Below are 22,377 nucleotides of genomic sequence, written 5' to 3'. Positions count from 1 at the left end.
AGATTTGGATGGAAGTTCCAGAGCGGAGTATACTGAAAGAATTTTAAAGTACATCATTGAAAGGAAGTATGGCACTGAAGATGTAATTGATAAGGCCAAGATGATGTTAACCGAGCTACGGAAAGGAAACAGAGTATGCCACATGAAAAAGTGCTGTACGTGTTGAAACAGGCTGGGCATTGTTGGTATCAACGTTTGGTTGAAGAGTAACGAAAGTTCGGGGCATAGCCAACCATCGGGGACGTGAGAGTCTACGTAACAACTATGGGGGACGACCTACTGATAATTATCGTTTATGTTGACGATATTATTGTTCTATATCGGAATTCCAGAAGAATCAATGACCTCTACAGATTCTTGAAGAAGTCTTTTGAGATTAATGAGATGGATGACATACGATAGTGTTTGAGAATCGAATTCAATTGCACTAATTCAAAATCACCATGAGTCAACGAGGGTACATCTTGGACATACTTGATCGCTTTGGAATATCATCATGTTGCTCAGTCTCTACACCACTTGATCCTAGGATGAAGCTATCGAAGACAGACACTTGGGCCATTGAGGACGGAGCTCGTCAGTGCACTCATGTACCTGTCTGTTGGGACACATTCCGACATATCTCATGCAACAGGTGTACTAAGTCAATTCAGTGACTGTTTTGGTGCTAGCCATTGGCGGGCTGTGAAACGTTTGCTACGTTACCTCAAGAGGACATTGGACTTAGCCATTACCTTCACAGTGAGAGGGGGCATTCTAGGTGGTTATGCTGATGCTGACTGGGCTGCCTGCAATGATGACAGTAGATCCTAAACTGGATACGCCTGCACAATGTGGGGAGGTCCTGTTTCGTGGGAGTCAAGAAAACAGCACACAGTTGCACTTTCATCTACAGAGTCTGAGTACATGTCTCTCAGTGATGCCTCCAAAGGGGCAATACACCTATGACGGCTGTCTGAGGAGATTAGCAAGAGTCTGTTGCCAGCTGTCAATATGCACATTGAAAATCAAGAAGCAGAGAAATTGGCCGAGAGCCCTGTGTTCCACTCATGCACAAAGCATATTCATGTGTATCATCATTTTGTGAGAGAAGCTCTGTCTGTGGATGAAATCAACTTGAAGTACTTTGTGATGGAAGAGATGCCGGCTGATGTGCTCACAAAAGGACTACCCAGTGTCAAGCATTGGAAGTGTTTGAAGAACCTCGGTCTCAAGAAGTGAACTATTCGCGCGATCATCACTTTGAGAGGGGGTGTTACGTATGATTCAAGTTGAGCTGCCCTCTAGTGCTGCCTTCTGGTGTTATTCGGTGTTTCATCCATGACTATGTGCAGTAATATTTGTACAGTTCAGTTCATGCTGCTGAAAGGGACCTGTCAAGATGTATTCTTTGTGTTAATCTTGTTCCACTCTTGTGTACAATAAACCCGGACTTTAGATTAACACGTGTTGTATTTCACCTCACAACCCACAACATTATTAATACAGACCTATAGTACATATTTTGGAGGATAATTCTGAACTTATTTATTTATTGTATCAGACGCACTAATATATAGATATAAATACAAACTGTACAACTAAAAGATAAGGAAGATAGGACTCCCTCAAACAATGTACAGGTTACAGTAGGTGTACAAGAGGGAGGGGAAGGAAAGGGAGGAGTTGTAGAAGACAGGTGGTCTAATGTTCTAAGGGGAAGGAGATTGCAGGCCAAGGGCTCTATTCAGGATCAGAATGCAGGACAGGTGTCTGTGCGAAATCGGTACGAGTCACTCCAGGTAGAACAACAGAGGGAAGATGAGGGACAGGGAACTGTTGCTGAGATGCATGGAAGTAGGAGGAAGGGAAAAGGTAGGAAAGGGAAAGGTAGAGTAGAGGATAGGAAAAGACAGGTGGAACAGGGTCATGGGAAGGAGAAAAGGGAGGAGGAAGTAGCTTCTGCAGCTATCAGGAAAGATAGGGCTGACCAGGAGGGGAGGGGATCAAATGAGGTGGGTAGGGTTGAGGCTCTGGTCATGGGGGATTCCATCGTTAGACACGTGGGGAAAGTGTGTGGAGGAAAGGGAACCAGGGTAGAATGTTATCCAGGAATTAGGTTGCGGCAGATGTTGAGGAAAGTAGAAGAGAGGGAGGAGGGGAAGGAGAAGGTGGTAGTGTTTCACGTTGGTACCAACAACGTAAGGCAAGCTGATATAAGTACCAACATAGTTGGAGATGTGTGGGATCTGGTAAATGCAGCACGGGTGAAGTTTAAGAAAGCGGAGATTGTTATTAGTGGAATACTGTGTAGGAGGGATACTGACTGGAGGGTGATTGGGGATTTAAATGAGACTATGGAGTGGGTATGTGGGAAACTGGGAGTGAAATTTCTAGATCCTAATGGGTGGGAAGGAGATAGGGATCTGCGCTCGGATGGCCTTCATTTAAACCGCAGTGGTACGTATAAGTTAGGAAATTTGTTTGGAAGGGTAATAGGGAGGTACATTCAGGGAAAAGGGATGGCCTAGGGAGCGGTGATAAGGGAACAGGGAACTGGAAATCAAGTAGGGATGACATAAAATTGTTAGTGTTGAACTGTAGAAGTATTGTAAAGAAAGGAATAGAATTAAGTAATTTAATAGATATATATTTACCAGATATTGTAATAGGAGTTGAATCATGGCTGAGAAATGATATGATGGATGCAGAAATTTTCTCACGGCACTGGAGTGTGTATGTCTCAAGTATTATTACAATACGTCAACTTCAATACGGAACCAAAATGAGAATAGTTACTTGTAACTGGAGTGTGTATCGTAGAGATAGGATAGGAAAGGTGGGAGGGGGAGTTTTCATTCTGGTGAAAGAAGAATTTGTAAGCTACGAAAAAGTTAAAGATGAGACACATGAAATTCTAGGTGTAAGGCTCATTTCTAAAGATAATAGGCAACTTGATATATTTGGAGTGTACAGATCGGGAAAGGGTAGCACTGATGCGGATTCGGAATTATTTGATAGGATAGTCAGCTATGTGGGAAACGACATGGAAAGAAATGTGATTGTAGCGGGAGATCTGAATTTGCCAGATGTCAATTGGGAAGGGAATGCGAACGACAGGAAGCATGACCAACAAATGGCAAATAAGTTAATATGGGAAGGACAGCTGATTCAAAAAGTGATGGAACCAACCAGAGGGGAAAATATTTTGGATGTGGTGCTGATAAAACCAGATGAGCTCTATAGGGAAACTGAAGTAATAGATGGTATTAGTGATCATGAAGCTGTTTTTGTGGTAGTTAAAAATAAATGTGATAGAAAGGAAGGTCTTAAAAGTAGGACTGTTAGGCAGTACCATATGGCTGATAAAGCAGGCATGAGGCAGTTTCTAAAAAGTAACTATGATCGGTGGAAAACGGTAAATAAAAATGTAAACAGACTCTGGGATGGGTTTAAAGAAATTGTTGAGGAATGCGAAAACAGGTTTGTACCTTTAAGGGTGGTAAGGAATGGTAAAGACCCACCTTATTATAATAGAGAAATAAAGAGACTAAGAAGGAGGTGCAGACTGGAAAGAAATAGAGTTAGAAATGGCTGTGGAAGTAAGGAGAAATTGAAGGATCTTACTAGAAAATTGAATCTAGCAAAGAAGGCAGCTAAGGATAACATGATGGCAAGCATAATTGGCAGTCATACAAATTTTAATGAAAAATGGAAGGGTATGTATAGGTATTTTAAGGCAGAAACAGGTTCCAAGAAGGACATTCCAGGAATAATTAATGAACAAGGGGAGTGTGTATGTGAGGATCTTCAAAAGGCAGAAGTATTCAGTCAGCAGTATGTAAAGATTGTTGGTTACAAGGATAATGTCGAGATAGAGGAAGAGACTAAGGCCAAAGAAGTAATAAAATTTACATATGATAACAATGACATTTACAATAAGATACAAAAGTTGAAAACTAGAAAAGCGGCTGGAACTGATCAGATTTCTGGGGATATACTAAAGACAATGGGTTGGGATATAGTACCATATCTGAAGTACCGGTACTTATTTGATTATTGTTTGGTCAGAGGAGCTACACAAGATGAATGGAGAGTTGCTATAGTAGCCCCTGTGTATAAAGGAAAGGGTGATAGACATAAAGCTGAAAATTACAGGCCAGTAAGTTTGACATGCATTGTATGTAAGCTTTGGGAAGGCATTCTTTCTGATTATATTAGACATGTTTGTGAAATTAATAACTGGTTCGATAGAAGGCAATTCGGTTTTAGGAAAGGTTATTCCACTGAAGCTCAACTTGTAGGATTCCAGCAAGATATAGCAGATATCTTGGATTCTGGAGGTCAAATGGACTGTATCGCGATTGACATGTCTAAAGCATTTGATAGGGTGGATCATGGGAGACTACTGGCAAAAATGAGTGCAAATGGACTAGACAAAAGAGTGACTGAATGGGTTGCTATATTTCTAGAAAATAGATCTCAGAGAGTTAGAGTAGGTGAAGCTTTGTCTGACCCTGTAATAGTTGAGAGGGGAGTTCCTCAGGGCAGTGTTATCGGACCTTTATGTTTTCTTATATATATAAATGATATGAGTAAAGGAGTGGAATCGGAGGTAAGGCTTTTTGCGGATGATGTTATTCTCTATAGAGTGATAAATAAGTTACAAGATTGTGAGCAACTGCAACGTGACCTCGAAAATATTGTGAGATGGACAGCAGGCAATGGTATGTTGATAAACGGGGCTAAAAGTCAGGTTGTGAGTTTCACAAATAGGAAAAGTCCTCTCAGTTTTAATTACTGCGTTGATGGGGTGAAAGTTCCTTTTGGGATCATTGTAAGTATCTAGGTGTTAATATAAGGAAAGATCTTCACTGGGGTAATCACATAAATGGGATTGTAAATAAAGGGTACCGATCTCTGCACATGGTTATGAGGGTGTTTAGGGGTTGTAGTAAGGATGTAAAGGAGAGTGCATATAAGTCTCTGGTAAGACCCCAACTAGAGTATGGTTCCAGTGTATGGGACCCTCACCAGAATTACCTGATTCAAGAACTGGAAAAAATCCAAAGAAAAGCAGCTCGATTTGTTGTGGCTGATTTCCGACAAAAGAGTAGCGTTACAAAAATGTTGCAATGTTTGGGTTGGGAAGAATTGAGAGAAAGAAGAAGAGCTGCTCGACTAAGTGGTATGTTCCGAGCTGTCAGCGGAGAGATGGCGTGGAATGACATTAGTGGACGAATAGGTTTGAATGGCGTCTATAAAAGTAGGAAAGATCACAATATGAAGATAAAGTTGGAATTCAAGAGGACAAACTGGGGCAAATATTCATTTATAGGAAGGGGAGTTAGGGATTGGAATAACTTACCAAGGGAGATGTTCAATAAATTTCCAATTTCTTTGAAATCATTTCGGAAAAGGCTAGGAAAGCAACAGATAGGGAATCTGCCACCTGGGCGACTGCCCTAAATGCAGATCAGTATTGATTGATTGATTGATTGATTGAGTATTTAAAAAAAAACCTGAAGTGGAAAGGTAACTATTGTTTCCAATCTCCTCTCTTTCCCATTTGTTCTTGGCCTTGAGGTTCATACGGCTGGGTGCAAAGGTTGGTGCTTGAGACACGTTAGGAAGTACTTTCTCCTAATTATCAGAGTTATGTATTATGTTTCTGCACATATCTCGGATACAATGGACTCATATTTATAAATACTTTTCTTATCCTTTCTTAGTCACCAACAACTGCTGGTCAGTTTGCTTGACCATGAGAGATATTTGGCAAATTTAACTGTAAGAAAATTTTATAAATTTTTATATTGTCATTTGTGGATTTTTATCAGTCTCACTGAGCGAGTTAGTTGTGCAGTTTGGGGCGCACAGCTATAAGCTTGTATTCGGGAGATAGTGGGTTCAAACTCCACTGTCAGCAGCCCTGAAGATGGTTTCCCATGATTTCCCATTTTCACATCAGGCAAATACTGGGGCTGTACCGTAATTAAAGCAATGGCTGCTTCCTTTCCACTCCTAGCCCTGTCCTATCCAGTCATCATCATAAGACCTATTTGTGTCAGTGTGATGTAAAGCCAATGTTAAAAATTATCAGTCTGACGATAAAGAATACATGCTTAAATAAAAAAAAAATAAAAAAATATAAATAAAAACTCTTCAAAATGCTATATATTGACCTAAAACCTTCTTGGAAGATGAAATAATGACTGATCACAAATCGGCAAAAAATGCAGTATTATCCTTCATTACGGCACAGAAAGAATATCTATACTATTGAGCAATCTTCTAATGCAAAGGGAAAAAAAAGAGATGGCATTTCAACAACATCCGCCCCCTAGTGATTACAACTGAGGAGTTATCTGACTGTGAGACTGTGGCCCCGATCTAGAAAGCCAAGAATTATATATTTTTTTGCTACTTGTTTTACGTCGCACCGACACAGATAGGTCTTACGGCGATGATGGGACAGGAAAGGGCTAGGAGTGGGAAGGAAGCGGCCGTGGTGTGAAAATGGGAAACCACAGAAAACCATTTTCAGGGCTGCCGACAGTGGGGTTCGAACCTACTATCTCCCGAATACTGGATACTGGCCACACTTAAGCGACTGCAGCTATTGAGCTCGGTAAGCCAAGAATAACAGCTGATAGGTTTCAATGTGCCGACCACATGACATCTCGTAATCTTGTAATCTCGTAATCTGCATGTCTTCAAGCAGAACAGTAGTCGCTTGGTGGGCCAAGGACCTTTGGGCTGGTACACCATGAGGTTTGTTTTTTTGTTTTGTTCTTTATTTCTTCACAAGTTTTTATGTGCTCAAGTTTTACACATCTCTTTTTAGTACACTTTAGACAGACTAGGTTTCTTTTTTGCATAGTTAGTGCAAGTAATTTATTTTCCTCTTCTTTCATCTTCTGAGTAGAGCATTTCTTCTTTCACTCCAAGCACTCTTGCTATGCATGCTATTACTTCCTGGTTTATCTGCAGACTTGTGACTCTCCTTTCAAGCTGCAGTTTTACAAGTCTACCAGCCAGAGTTTAAAAAAAAAAATCTAGCCTGTCAATATATGATGCATAAAAATTAGTAATTTTGTTATTAGAGCTAGTTCAATCATAGTGGTCAGAAAGTACCCCATGCCACCATTCACGTTGCACCAACAAGCGCCACCTGTCCAGGGTTAACCTATATGTCAGGACAATGCTTCAATGAATGTGACTGTGGTGTTACGACTCTTTAACAGTCCTGAAGAAAAGCAAGTCTTTTGAAATGTCGTGCTGGCAAAGAATGTTAGCTATACCTTGGACAGCTTTTCGCACCCATGACTCTACTGTTAGACAGCCCCACTTCAGAATCAGTTTTATTATCAATGTATCAACAAAGAGTTTTAAAATTCTTTGAACCTACTATGTTCTGTGGGAAAGACATCTGAGAAAAACTGATCCTCCTTGGAGATGTTATCAAGAATTATCAAGAACGTAGCTAAGTTGGACCTCTTTGGTGCAGTATGTCTGCCTAAGGACACAAGAGATGGAAAAGAATACACAGTAGCTCCTCAGAAATTACTATTCTTAAACTTGAGCAAAAGATACGAGAGAATTACTTCATAAAATCGTGGATTTGATGAGAAACTAATGTCAAATCAAAATACATGTTTTTAGATCATGAACTTCAGCTGCCATGGGCATAAAAACATAGGCAAATGTTCTTTGCCATGAATTTAATGAATGATGTACCGGTAATAATTATATTTATAAATTCTATTCTCTACTAACCTGAGTAAAACCTTTCCTTTGTATTATGTAGATTCCAGAAGTTCAAATCTCCTACCTGTAAACAAAAATTGATAAGTATATGTTATTTTGCTCTGGACATTTATTTGTCATTAGAATTATGATTATTATAAATGGTGTAATTATTCTAATACTGGTAGAGTAAAGATGTGTAAACAAACAGATTCTTCTATTCTCAGACAGTCAAGCAGCATTTAAGGTTTTGCTGAGTCCCAAAGTGACTTCTAAACTGGTAAGAGAATACCACAGAGCACTGTTAACTTGATGAGTGCTACTCCCGCTTCTGGACGGGCTGACATGGCCGGTTCAGCACTGCTACGGCCATCTACAGACGGTCTACAAGAACTCAAAATTTGAAGGTAATCCCAAAAATAAGGTCTATTTTTTTAAATAAATACATAGAGCTGTTTATTTCTACAATTGTTTACATCATTTTACAGCTTGAACATTTAGCTATTTTTCTACATAATCACCATTTCGGTCGATGCATTTTTGTAGATGCCGTGACAGTTTCTGTATGCCCATGTCATACCAGCTCGCCGCCATGCTGTTCAGGAAGATGTGAACCTCATCTTTCACCTCATCGTCAGTGCTGGCACCCATCTTGCGCACACCTTCCGGTATTTCAACTTTTCTGTTAAAATTCTGTGAGCGGAACTTCGGGAAACCTCATGAACCAAAGTGCAGAGATCATCCAGGGTGATCCACTGATCTTCACGCATGATTTACTCAACCTTCATGACTGTCTCGATGGAAATTGACCGTCTCCCGCTCCTTTGTTCGTCGTGAATTTCAGTTAGACCGGCTGCAAACTCTCTACACAACTTACGAACAGTTTTGACATCCGTGCACTTAAGAAGTAAGTATAAATAACCACCTAATCGATACTTTATTAATGCCTCAGGCAAAATTGAATAAAATTACAGGACATGTTTCGACCACTTAGTGGTCCTCTTCAGCTGTATAAATAAAGAACTGAAAAGAAAAACATAATGTTTCCTGCTTGGTTAGCATTCGTATTACAAGTTGTCCATTTCATGACCGTATCGATGTTTAATCAAGAAGTAAGTATAAATAACCACCTAATCGATACTTTATTAATGCCTCAGGCAAAATTGAATAAAATTACAGGACATGTTTTGACCACTTAGTGGTCCTCTTCAGCTGTATAAATAAAGAACTGAAAAAGAAAAAACTTCTTGATTAAACATCGATACGGTCATGAAATGGACAACTTGTAATACGAATGCTAACCAAGCAGGAAACATTATGTTTTTCTTTTCAGTTCTTTATTTATACAGCTGAAGAGGACCACTAAGTGGTCGAAACATGTCCTGTAATTTTATTCAATTTTGCCTGAGGCATTAATAAAGTATCGATTAGGTGGTTATTTATACTTACTTCTTGATTAAACATCGATACGGTCATGAAATGGACAACTTGTAATCCGTGCACTTGGCGGTAACATCCAACGGGAGCTCCATTCTCAACGGCTGCCAAGCCAAGACTGAGTGCCTCAACGTGGCGTGTGCATGTTTATAAGTGAGCGCGGGAAACACTCTTCACAATATTGTGACCAACAGTCACACGAACAGAGTTCTGATTTATAAAATATTAGGTGAACTTATTTTTGGGATTACCCTCATAATATTGAACATAAGTGTAGGATTTTCCATTTGCACTTAGCTTTATAAAGAACCAACATTTATACACATTTAAAGCTAATAACCCCACTGATAAGTTAAAAATTGAGGCTTCTATAAACTTTTTTACATACAAATGAAAAAACTCAGCACTGAGGTACCAAACAGTCAACTGCTAACTCAGTACTTAAAAGGTTAAACCTTGGAGAATACAATGATTTGCATACAAATTTGTACTTTTTATTTTTCTATTCCACCTTTTCAATACAGTTGATTTTGTGTTGTTAGAAGTTCACATTGCTACAACACTACAATAAAAGGGACATGTTTCGCTTGGTTTCAAGCATCCTCAGCCTTTGTAATTTATCTCAAGGTTAAGACCTGTCATTGTTAATTTGCTTATAACTAATTTGTACTTTATTATGATTTTAAACTAAGTGGTAAAATGTGTATACATAGGCATTTGTAAACACAATGGACAGTTTAACAATTTAAATGACAGTGCTAAAATTGGGATATTCGTTGATTCTAATAACATTGACATCCAAAACACAGTTATATCTTCACAATAGCGAGATTTGGCTAAAATTCTCAAATCAACACATGAAGCAGAATATTTTCAAAGCATTTAAGATTTTAAGATTTAGACAATATTGAGTTTTAACAGAATTTATGACTCAAATTTTAATACAATAAGTCAACTAACAATTCTTTTTAAAAAACAAAGAACTTGCTCGGTCATATCAATATTATGCTTTATAAAATATGTATTTTATTGCACAGACGTAGTTTTAAATTTAACCTAATCCAATTTTTGTTTTTGCTAGTTGTTTAATGTCACACTGACACATCGAAGGATTTTGGCAATGCAAGGATAGGAAAGGGCTGGGATAGGAATTTTGGCTCTGCAAGGATATGAAAGGCTGGGATGGGGAAGGTAGCGGCTGTGGTCTTAATTAAGGTACGACCGGGCAAGTTGGCCTTGCGGTTAGGGTCGCACGGCTGTGAGCTTGTATCCAGGAGACAGTGGGTTCGAATCCCACTGTTGGCAGCCCTGAAGATGATTTTCTGTGGTTTCCCATTTTCATACCAGGCAAATGCTGGGGCTGTACCTTAATTAAGGCCACAGTTGCTTCCTTCCCACTCCTAGGCCTTTCCTCTATCCCATCATCGCCATAAGACCTATCTGTGTCGATGCGACGTAAAGCCACTAGCAAAAAAAATTAAGGTATAGCTGCACGACCAACTCACTTGGTCCTAGTCCAATGTAAACTGCACATCTGTTACATGGAAATTCCTTCAAATTTCTTACGTGCTAACATTGTCGTCATGAGGTAAAGATGGCTTGCATGTGAAGTTAGTACATCAGAGCAGAAATTTTTAAACCTCTCTTGAATGGCCTTCTGTTTATAAGCTTATTGCCAGGGGCTTTAAATTTTCTTATCTATATAGTGTTATTTCATAATATTATGTGATTCTACATGCCTTGAACCTTGATCAGTGGATCGTATCTCACTGAACAAAACTTTGTTGGATTGTGTGTTATCTTCTCTATTCTTTGTTCATTGTTCTTTACCACTAGGACTGATATTCAATTAACTTATGTAACAATACTTTTTATCCAGAATATGACTAGACATGTTGTAGCTAGTTCAAGAAATATTTTTAAATACTTAAACTACTTACTTGAGAGCCCGAAACAAGAGAAATCCGACATAAATCTCCACGTTTAACTTCCCATGCTTTTCCTGATTTCTTGGGTACCACCATCTCTAAAACTTTCTCGCCTAGTAGAGCTTCATGACGTAGCGTGTCATACAGAGAATGTGAAACACAGGCAGCAGTAGGTTTGTCATAGCACACCGTTGGCTCACGCTTAGGGAAGACACGAGGCTTATCACCCCTTCCACACCAGCCGCCAGACATAATAGACCTGGAGAAAATAAATTACATTCAACCTCAAAAGAATATTATGAGAGGTTTGGGTATTCTTAATATATCGTCCAATGCACCAAGAAGCTATTGATGCAACATGTCAAAGAACTTCAAACTAGGATGTTATTCAATTTACTGTAAGCTGAATAAGGGAGCCCAGATTTTTAGGTAATATCAAAGTACATATCAGTGAGAGATGTTATTTATGTAATATTCAGAAAATATGTAGAATTATTAGTGAATTTGCACAAAAAAAAAAGTTTGTATATTCCTTTTATTATGAGTTATGGTTTTATGATGTGAATCAATAACATTGTTTTAAATACCTTCATATATTATGACAAAGTCATCCTTGTTACTTTAATTCTGACAGTATTAAATAAAAAAATAAAGACAATCAAAATACTTAAAATATTTAAAAATAATGCTATACACTGTAAATCATACAGTATATTACACAATGTATTATTGCAGCTACTTTCCTGTTGTCCTCATGCCCTGAAAATAAAACAAATAAATATTACTAAATAAAGTGAATATAGAATCTGTTTTTAAACCCCTATTAAGTAACACAAATACTATGGTAAACTTTTTATTGTGATACGCAGTCTGTCACCGAGTACTTCTCCATATTTTTCACTAGCAAGATACCCATGCTTCGTTACGATTTTAAACTGAAAGTTATTATTTAAAGTTTTACAGTTTGGAGAGTCCACTGTCAGCTTAGCCTGTAAAATACGCCCTCAGTTCGTACGTCAAACGGTTTTGGGAGAATGATTATTTATTTTCTGAATTAAACACTCATTTGAACTCCATATGGAAGAATTTGAATGTTTTAAACCCTATCTTATTTAACTTCTAGGATGTAAAAGCAACCAACCTGTGAATTATTTTTTTTTGTATCTCGAAGAGTAATGGAAGAATGAATACTTTTTTGAGGGGTGAATGTTTTTAAATACAGTACTTACTAACATCTAGGATATAGAAGACCACACTTCATAAAAAAAAAGTTTGTGCCTGAAACGGTTTTGGAAGAATGGATATTGTGTTTTTAAGAGTCAACCACCATCTAAACCCTCATGGGGAAAAATATTTTGAAGTATACGATATTTTACTCGTAGGACATAAAAGAAGACCCTTCTCGTAAAATTACAACTTTGTACGTCAAACGGTTTTGGAGGGATGAATAATTTTGTTTACGGAGCTAACCTCATTTAACACTTTAGGGATGAAATGTTAAAAAATATTTCCTACTTCACACCTAGGATTTAAAATATATACTGCCATTTGGAATTTTGTCTTCATAAGTTAAACTGTTTTGGAGGAAGGAATGAATATATTTGTTTTTGGATCTTAACCCCTATTTAACTCTCTGAGCGGTTAAACTTGTTTCAAACCTTCTGTAACTACCTAAGATATCATTTTAAATTTTAATTTCATAATTCAAACAGTTTCATATAAATGCATATTTTTGTCATCATTCCTCCCCCTCCCCCCAGTCAAAACCCCTTTATGGGTCTATTGTTTTTTAAGTCCACTAGTCCACTTCTTATTTTTATCCTCACAAAAAGAATTCAACTCCCTTTACACCACCTTTAAGTTGATTCCTCCCCTCTCAAACCTGCCACAAAATGCGTGTGTCTTTACTTTTAAAGGAGACTGCAAATACCTCCTTTGTTTCCAAGATATAAGTATTCTCAAAGAATTCAACTCATTTTTCATTTTCCCTCTCCCCTTAATTGGATTTTCTGAAAACAAAAGAATACGTTTACTTTTAAAGGAGATTCCAAAAAAAATGTTCACGTCTGTAACATCTTCAGTTTTTGAGATAAAAGTATCCACATAAAAAAGATTTCAACCCCCCTTTTCAGTCAATTTTACAACCTCCACCATTTAAGTGATTTTTCCAAAACCTAAAATATACATGTTATTTATTTTTATTTATTTATTTTTAAAATATACTAAAAATACCAAATTTCACGTATGTAATATGTTAAGTTTTTGAAATATACTGTAGATATGCACAATTTTAAAATTCTCCCCCTTTAACACTTCCCCCTAAGAGGATTTTCAGAAAACCAATTATGCGTGTTCCTTTAGTTTTAAAGGAGATTCCATATACCGTACCAATTTTCACATCTGAAACATCTTCAGTATTTGATGTGTATGTATCCTCATAAAAATAGTTCAACACTTTTTCACTTCTTTTCACCCACCCCATCCCCTTCAGTGGATTTTCCAAAAACAAAAAGTATGTGTTTCTAAATTTCTAAAGAAGATTCCAAACACAAATTTTCATGCCTGTGACATCTTCAGTTTTTGAGACATATGTATCCTCATAAAAAGAACTCAACCCCTTTTTCAGACCTTTTAACAACCCCCTTAAATGAATTAAAAATATATGTTTCCTTAATTTTAATAGGAGATTCCAAATACCAATTTTCATGTAATATCTTCAGTTTGGAGATACTAGTATACTAATAAAAAAATTCAACCCCTTTATTAGTCATTTTTACTCCCTTAATTGCTTTTCCAAAAACAAAGAAATATGTGTTACTTTATTTTTAAAAGAGATTACAAATCTGAATTTTTATGTCTGTAATATGTTAAGTTTTTTAGATTTTAAAAATGAGCATAACTACAGTATATCTAACTCCCTCTAACATTTCCCCTTAAGTGGATTTTCAGAAAACAAATTACACATGTTCCTTTACTTTTATAGAGGAATTTCCAAATACCAATTTTCACATCTGTAACATGTTACGTTTTTGAGATATATTGTACAGTAGATATACTCATTTTCAAAATTCACCCCCTTTGTCACTCCTGTTTTAACTACTCTTAAGTATATTTTCCAAAAAAAAAAAAAAAAATGTGTTTCTTTATTTTTAAAGGAGATTCCAAATAACAATTTTCATGACTGTAACATCTTCAGTTTTTGAGATTTAAGTATCCTCATAGAATGTATTCAACCACTTTTTCACCTTTTTTCACCCCTCTTAAGAGGATTTTCCAAACACAAGAATACATGTTCCCTTATGGTATTCTAAATACCATATTTCATAACTTTAAACTGTTAAGTTTTTGACATATAGATACACCCATTTTAAAAATCAACCCCCCCTCCCTTTTCACCCCTTAGCAATGGAATATCCAAAAATCCTCCCTTAGTGAGCACCTACATTGTAATACAGTAAAACTTGCTCAAAGCGGAATCACAAGGGTCCGAGTTTCTTTTCCGAATTAGACAAGTTTCTGGATTGAACAAAATTATACAAAAAGATTCACAAATTACCCCTGACCCACTAGCCTAGTTTTGGTGATGCAAATCTCAGTAACACAATATCTTGATGTACAGTAGGTTTTTATTACTCTCGCAAAGGCCCGCACTATAACACACGCAACATATTATGTGCAGTATGTACTGTATGTACTGTACTCAATGAAAACCAGACAATTTCTGCCTTATTCCACATGTTTAATAGACAAACTACAGTATATGTATACTGTAACACATATTGTATAGCACAATTTCTGCCTTATTCCATATGTTTAATAAACAAACTACAGTATACATATAACATTACACATAATGCTGTATTGGTCAAATTATTTCTTCTTCCACATGTCTAACAAAGAAACCTGTTTTACCTTCTTTGATGTCATATCTTTCTCAATGCAATCTTTAGCGCTGTACAGTAGCTCAAGAAGTTGAGATGAATTCGACTTGACAGAAAATTTCATAATGTCTCCGACACACCCAATAGCTTCTTCATGAGTGCGTATTTTTTCCTGACTTTCTCTTTCCTCCTCCCCCTTCTCCTCTTTCTGGTCTTCGTCCCTTGGATTATCATCATCTTCATTCTCTGTACGGCGGATCTTCAGAAGCTGTACAGCAGACTGGAAACTGTAGTGAGTAGCAAGCTGGTCGTCGCTGCGAATGTATTCGTCTTCAGTACATGCAAAATTCTGTTGTTGGCTCAGTGTAGATATCAGTGCAGCATTTTCAGTCACTTCCTCAGGTGTGGCGACGTCATCATTTTCTGCTAATCCCGCTTTTGCAAAACACTTTACGACTGAGGTTTGATCTGCTTCATAGCCAAACTGATCCAGCTGACAGCATCCAGTATGGAAATTCGTTCAGCCATTCTTCCATTAGAGCACTGGTCATCCAGGCTTTCCCACTGCTCCTCCAAGTTACCTGAAGCTTGCGCAAGTCCAAGTTTTTTAAAACACCTTGGTTTTGCTGATTTTCTGTTTACCAGGACTTTTCTATTTCCCCCTCCATTTTACTGCACTACAGTACTGTAAGTCTTTCTTTCGACATTTTACCCCACCACACTTTTCCCCACGAAGCGCAAGTGACTTTGAAGGCAAGGCTTGAAACAATCCTGTTTCATCGGTGTTGAAAATGTCTTTAGGTTCATAGCCAGAAATTAAATTTTGTAGCTTCGATTTCCACTCAGCTACTATATTTCCATCCATATCTTTGGACTCACCACAGACTTTATTCCATACGATATTGTGTCTTGTTTTGAAACTCTCCAGCCACCCAGCTGATGCTTTAAAGGCAGTGTCGCCAAGTGATTTAGCAATGGCAGGAGCCTCATTCTGTAGCATAGGTCCACTAACTGGTAGGTTTCTCAAACGGGATACTGACGAACTATTCCCACACAAAATCATTGATTTCTTCATTACCTGTTACCTTAGATTTCCTCTTCATTGTCCATTCCCCTCCATCCACTGCTTAGTAATGTCATCCTTATGTTTTAAAGTCTTATAAACTTGAGTTTTTCCACATCTGAAACGCGACATAATTTCACACCCAGACAACTTTTCCTTTCCACTCGCTTCAATAAATTTCACTTTCTCGTTCAGAGTCAAGTCATTGTGCTGTCTTCAAAACTGACGGGACACAAAGTAATGGAACTGTTTACCTTAGAATTGGGGTCAAGTGGAGATTTAAATCCCATTCTACTAGGAATTTGGGAAACCTGGACCTCACTAGAACAGCATGTTATGGTTTGTAAACACCTGATTCTTCCCTTGGCGAAGTATTTAAGTATCTGCAGTACCGGGTATGCCTAAATAAATTTCTCAGCTAAAGCATAATTTCCGCATTATACAGTAATTATTTTCATAATTTCTTTCCGTTTCCACGTAGAACAGATTTCGCTTTATGCAATATAAATAACATGCAAAGCCATATCCAGTGTGCCGGGACCATAACTTTCGTACACATTGGACAAGTTTCCGCTTTATACTGTAGACATTCTGCTTTGAGCAAGTTTTACTGTATAAACGTATCCTTAAAATTTAATTTGATTATGTCCAATAGTTTTGGCTTGTTGGTCGGTCGGTCAGATTGTGATGTTTTGGTGCCAATTCAGTAAAATTCTCTTGTAGGCTGAGAACATTGCTGGGTGAAATGTCCTCTGGGGGCACTTCTTGTTCACCATTAATGATCTTTCAAACACATAGATAGCATGAATAAATTTCATTTCAAGACTGCATGGAGTTAGTTACAAACTCTGACCAATGAATGGCACCTAGCCATCCCAGATTCTGAGAAAGGATTAGTGCTGTTGTATGCAGTTGAGGCACTTGGACCTACTCTGTTTTACAGACAGACGGTTAGAAATCCCAATTTTATAGAAATTTCAAAGCCAACTTTATCAGTTGAAATATATTCTATAATATTTTACCATAGTCTAAAAATTAAACGAGCTGACACAAGTTTTAATATTTTGAATAATTGTATAAAAATGTTACATTCTTTACATAATATGTAAAAATATGTAACATTAGTAACATTACTAAGAATATGTAAAAAATGTAAAATGAAACACAGGTATAACTATACCAGAACCACAGTTTGCCAACATTATTCATTTTCAGTTGTCTACAAGTAAAGGAATGGAATATTCAATCATAAGAATCTGGGCCCTACCGATGGTTCTTTTTTTTTTTTTTTTTTGCCATTTGCTTTACGTCGCACCGACATAGATATGTCTTATGGCGACCGATGGGATAGGAAAGGCCTAGGAAGTGGAAGGAAGTGGCCGTGGCCTTAATTAAGGTGTGAAAATGGGAAACCACGGAAAACCATCTTCAGGGCTGGCGACAGTGGGGCTCGAACCCTCTATCTCCCGATTACTGGATACTGGCTACACTTAAGCGACTGCAGCTATTGAGCTCGGTACCGATGGTTCTAAACATGAAAAAGGCCTTTGTTACAAGAAAGGAGATGAGATAAGGTCTGAATACGTACTAGGCAGTTGGATAAGAAAGATGCAAGCTAACAAGTTTGTAGGGTGTCAGGATCTTTCATCCAGCAAACTTTCTCCATAGGTACATTTTGTCCAGTAGGGCACTTTGTCCAAAGTCACATTTTGTCCTACCAGCATTGCCCACAGACATCTCAAATTCAAGCCAGTGAAACCAAATACCTAAGAAGTATGATAGGAAAGACAAGGAAAGACAGATTGAGAAACGAAGATGTGAGAAAAGAGGTCAGAATGGAAAATCTAAATGAGAAAATTGATAGGAGTAAACTAAGGTGGTTTGGACATGTAAAGGGGATGGAAGAGGAAAGAATACCAAAACAGATGATGGAGATGAAGTAAGAGAGCAAGAGGGAGACCTAGAGCAAGGAGGTTCAATTCAATAAAGAGGAGTGCAAGAAGAAGAAAAAGAAGAAGAAGAAACCTGGACTTGGACAAACTGATAGAAGAGGAATGGTGGGAGGAGAGGTGAAGGTGGAGAAGTGCCATAAATTCCCTGACCTGGCAGGAGCTGGATAAGGGGAAAGGAGGATGATGATATCTGATACTGTAAATAAAATGCAGGCTGGAGTTCAATGTTCATTGAAGTTTCAGTGTTTGCTCCTTTGTCATGTCAACTGAACCAATATCACAATAATTGAGAATAGGGATAACTAGCGTGTTTATTGGTCTGGCCTTTAGATTATACAGAAACACATATCTATGTCATTTAAGAGAGTGATTAATATAAACACAAGCAAGCGTCCGAGAATTCTGCCCTGTGGGGCACCACTAACAAGTAAGTTTCATTTTCCGTTTTGAGGCCTTGTCATTTACTGTTACCTGCTGTTGACGGTCATTCGAATAATAACTTATAAAGGAAACTTCAGCATAGCTGGGTTGAAATTTAGTGATTCCAAAATTTGAAAATCTGAGGTGTCAAAAAATACTTCTTCAATGATATGAGATGGAAGAAGAACGAGAAGCTCGGCTGTTTCAGAGCAACAAATCACCTTTCTTCGAGAACCAATGAGAATTAAAGATAATACAGTTTAAGGGATAATTATAATCAGATTTGAGTACTATACACTCCGAGTGAATTATAAACTGTGAGCTTTAAGCAAGATCTAGAGTGCAGAGTTGGGATTCAATAAAGTAATAACAACTCATTGCTTACAGTACACTGATCATTACTCTGGCGTAGTGAAACAGACCACATTATCAAGTATTAGAATTACAATAATTTTTTTTTAATCAAGTAAATGAGAATCAAAATATAGGGGAGGGTGGGGAAAGCAACTCATACAGGACAAGAGAGTCTACCCCATCTAATTTTCGGAACTGTAGTATTTTGGATCCTGTGCGAGGTTACATGTTGTGAATTTGGTTTGTGAGATGTGCAAGTTGAGTTAAGAAATGCTCTGCCATGAAACTTCGATGTTACTTGTTTCTTTATTTTAGTAGTTTTTTCTCTAAGAAATACATTTTGTTTATTACCAGTCAGGCATATTCATAAAATTGTGGAGCTAATTTTAAGACTGCATTTTGTAAACACATTATATTAGGTCTCTCAGGGTGGCTTGGTAGCAGAGGAGCCAATCTATTTGAAAGTATAGTGCAGGGCAAGGGAATCCAGAGGAATGTGAAGTGGACTCACTTGCCCCACTGGCATCTGAACTAACTAAAACTTTGAAATGGTATACTGATATATGAATTATAATGCTTGGGCAATTTTATTCACTCCTTTCTTTGTGATAATGGTCAGAAATTACATAATGGAGACAGACAAGGGATTGATGATGATGATGCTTGTTGTTTAAAGGGGCCTAACATCTAGGTCATTGGCCCCTAATAGTACGAAATGAGACGAAATGCAATGACAATTTAAAAGTTCAAAATTCATCCACTGACCAGAATTCAAAATGTGACGAAGAATGAATGGATGAATATGAATTTAAAACAATCAGTGGATCCGACCCGCAATGCCTTACCTTCCCAGAAACTATATTACTGACTAAGGGACTGCTTCCAAAGCACAATCCTGAATCGATGTTGCTTGTTGTCTAAAGGGGTTCAAAAACCAGGTCAAATGTCTCTCATAAGGCTACTTATAGTAAAGTAGAACCATGGTATTTCTCAAGTTGCGGTACTAATAAAAAATAGCGTAAACTCAGGATGTACCAAACATGATGGTGCTACTTACAAGTATTGTATGCCACATGGTTAACGCAGACCTATGGCGTTTCTCACATAATGGTGCCACTCGTAGGCAATGTAAGCCCATGACGTTCCGCATATAGTGGTACTAATCACAGGTACTGGAAACCCACAGTGAACCTCTCTCTGCTACTACTAATCACAAACCTATCCATTGTGTACCTAACATAGTGGTACTACTCACAAGTAAAGGCGACCCATAGTGTTCCCCGCATGATGGTACTAATCATAAGTAGTTTCATGGTTCTAATTCAATCATCTCTTGGTTGCCCCTTTTAGTTGCCTCTTACGACAGGCAGGGTATACCGTGGGTGTATTCTTCATCTGTGTCCCCCACCCACAGGGGGTGACAAGGAGTTGGCACGGCGCGAAGATGATTTGCAAAATGCTTGGGAGGATATAAATACCGGCCGTCTATCCATGATAAAACATTTTATTAAACATATTATACCACTAACAACATTACTTTCCAGAATTAATCGATGCACTCTCTGACGTTAGCTGAAACTTCCCCAGATCAAAAGGTGACAACCCATAAAATAGATTTTTCTAAGGAAACCGGAAACTTATTCAACTTCTCCGTCTTTAAAGTGGAAACTAGTTTAAACATTATCGTATTTAACATTCTTTCTGTAGAAGAGGGTCAAATTTGAGTTCACTGAAGGCAATGGACTTATTTAGAACAGGAAAATGGCAGGAAATGACTGGCAGCAAGCATTTCTGCAAAGGCTGGGGATCTTTGAATGGACTGAGCAAACTATCTACAAGAGTAGTTTTCTTACAAGTGACTACAAAAACATCCCATCCATTTATGACATAATTGGTTAGAAAAACTTCTTTGTTAGCACCATGCCTATTTATGCCATTATTTGCAATTTTTATATTTTTCAATTTTTGTTTCATGTAAGCCCAAAATTAAGTGGATTATTCTGATCAATATAACCAGTTGTAAAATGAGACTCACTTGCTGCACCCTGGTGGACATTTTTGCCTTGCTAGTTGGGGCAAGTGAGTCCATGTGCTTAATGTTGTTGATGTTATTTCAAGCATGCATATGTTTTATTTACTTCTACCGAGCGAGTTGGCTATGTGGTTAGGGGCGCACATCTGTGAGCTTGCATCTGGGAGATAGTGGGTTCGGACCCCACTGTCTAAAACCCTGAAGATGGTTTTCCGTGGTTTCCCATTTTCACACCAGGCAAATGCTGGGGCTGTACCTTAAATAAGGCCACAGCTGCTTCCTTCCTACTTCAAGCCCTTTCCTATCCCATTGTCACCATAAGACCTATCTGTATTGGTGCGACGTAAAACAAATTGTAAAAAAAAATTGTAGGCCTATTTACTTCTTTCGATTGTTGCATGTAATTAAGAAGGTTTTAGGTTATGTTAGCTGTATTTTTTATTAATTTCGAATAATTATGCTGGTCGTTATGACATATTTTGCCTTAAGGTGACTTACTTGGTCCTCTCTCTTCCTACATGAAATCATGTAAAAAGGAAGCCCGTTCAAAGATGCCTTTTAAGAGACTATAGAATGCCATACAGAACAGTTCCTGATGTCACAAAAAGATATACTGTAGTGTTTTGTTCCACTTGACTCCATGGAGTCCCCTTAAGTACTGAAATTTTCTACCAGCAGCCATGGTGGCTGCTCGCCATCAGACTGAGAGGACTGCACGTCTCGGCATCAGAGAATAGTGTTGAAACTAAATACATCAACCGGTGTTTCTTAACCCTCAGCAGGTATGGTAAAGTAAACTCATGTCCTCATCCCGAGGTGGTGCAACTCTTGTCAGGTACACCCCCAATGGAAGTGAGCTGCATGTACCATTTCAACCACATTCCAGCCCTCCTGCCATTCTTAAATTCCCGGCAGTACCGGGAATCGTACCCAGGCCCCCGAGGATGGCAGCTAATAACGCTAACCATTATGCTACAGAGGCAGACAGCAGGTATGGTGGATTTTAGTAACACAACTAGTATGGTGCGGTTCTAAATGACCCAGAAAATTATTTTCCTTTTCTAACAAATCTAAAGTGAAAAATGAAACCCCTATTTCATCTTACACATCTTTGTTATGTATTAAATACATAAAACACTGTTCCACACAAAATTATAGTTTGTGTCAGACGATTTCTCAAAAAGTGGAGCACTGTGTAAATTTTAGTCACAGAGGAAAGCATTTCATTCGTCAAACTGGAATGGCATTTTTGAGCAAATTTAAGATATTTTATAGTCATATTAATGAAAAAATGATATCTTGTTGAAAGTTTAAGGAAATCTCGGTTCAGATGCTACATTTCTCGTTTCTCAACACACTCATTTTGGATCGCAGTTGAGAAAGTATTACACGCTGCACATTCCACACATAGGTCGCCGGCATGCTTTACAAGACTCCTTTGTCTTTCTGTCCATTTTGGAGGGACAGATACAGCACCTCTTCCTTTTTCCAGTAGGAATCGTGTTGTTGTCACCCCTAGAAGCTGAACTCCACAAATTCGACTCATCACCTGTCGAAGTTTCACAGGTAAGCGATTATTGTA

The 22,377-nt window shown here is 37.9% G+C and overlaps 1 protein-coding gene across 2 annotated transcripts in view; it reads right to left on the bottom strand.

Annotated features, from left to right (window-relative positions):
• Nucleotides 1-22,377, bottom strand: part of LOC136875622 (uncharacterized) — a 73,381-nt gene that overhangs the window by 40,839 nt on the left and 10,165 nt on the right. For both annotated transcript variants that reach the window (XM_068228138.1, XM_068228136.1), the window contains exons 2-3: nucleotides 11,106-11,352; nucleotides 7,759-7,813 (exon numbers count right to left, since the gene is read on the bottom strand). In XM_068228138.1, coding sequence (XP_068084239.1) covers nucleotides 7,759-7,813; nucleotides 11,106-11,345 — 295 coding nt within the window. In that variant the 5' untranslated portion in view covers nucleotides 11,346-11,352. The remainder of the gene's footprint in view (nucleotides 1-7,758; nucleotides 7,814-11,105; nucleotides 11,353-22,377) is intronic.

The sequence above is a fragment of the Anabrus simplex genome, chromosome 1, assembly GCF_040414725.1.
Source record: "Anabrus simplex isolate iqAnaSimp1 chromosome 1, ASM4041472v1, whole genome shotgun sequence".
In the NCBI taxonomy this organism is placed as follows: Eukaryota; Metazoa; Arthropoda; class Insecta; order Orthoptera; family Tettigoniidae; genus Anabrus; species Anabrus simplex.
Note: the sequence above shows the minus strand (reverse complement) of the source record. Positions and strands in the feature narration are given on the sequence as shown.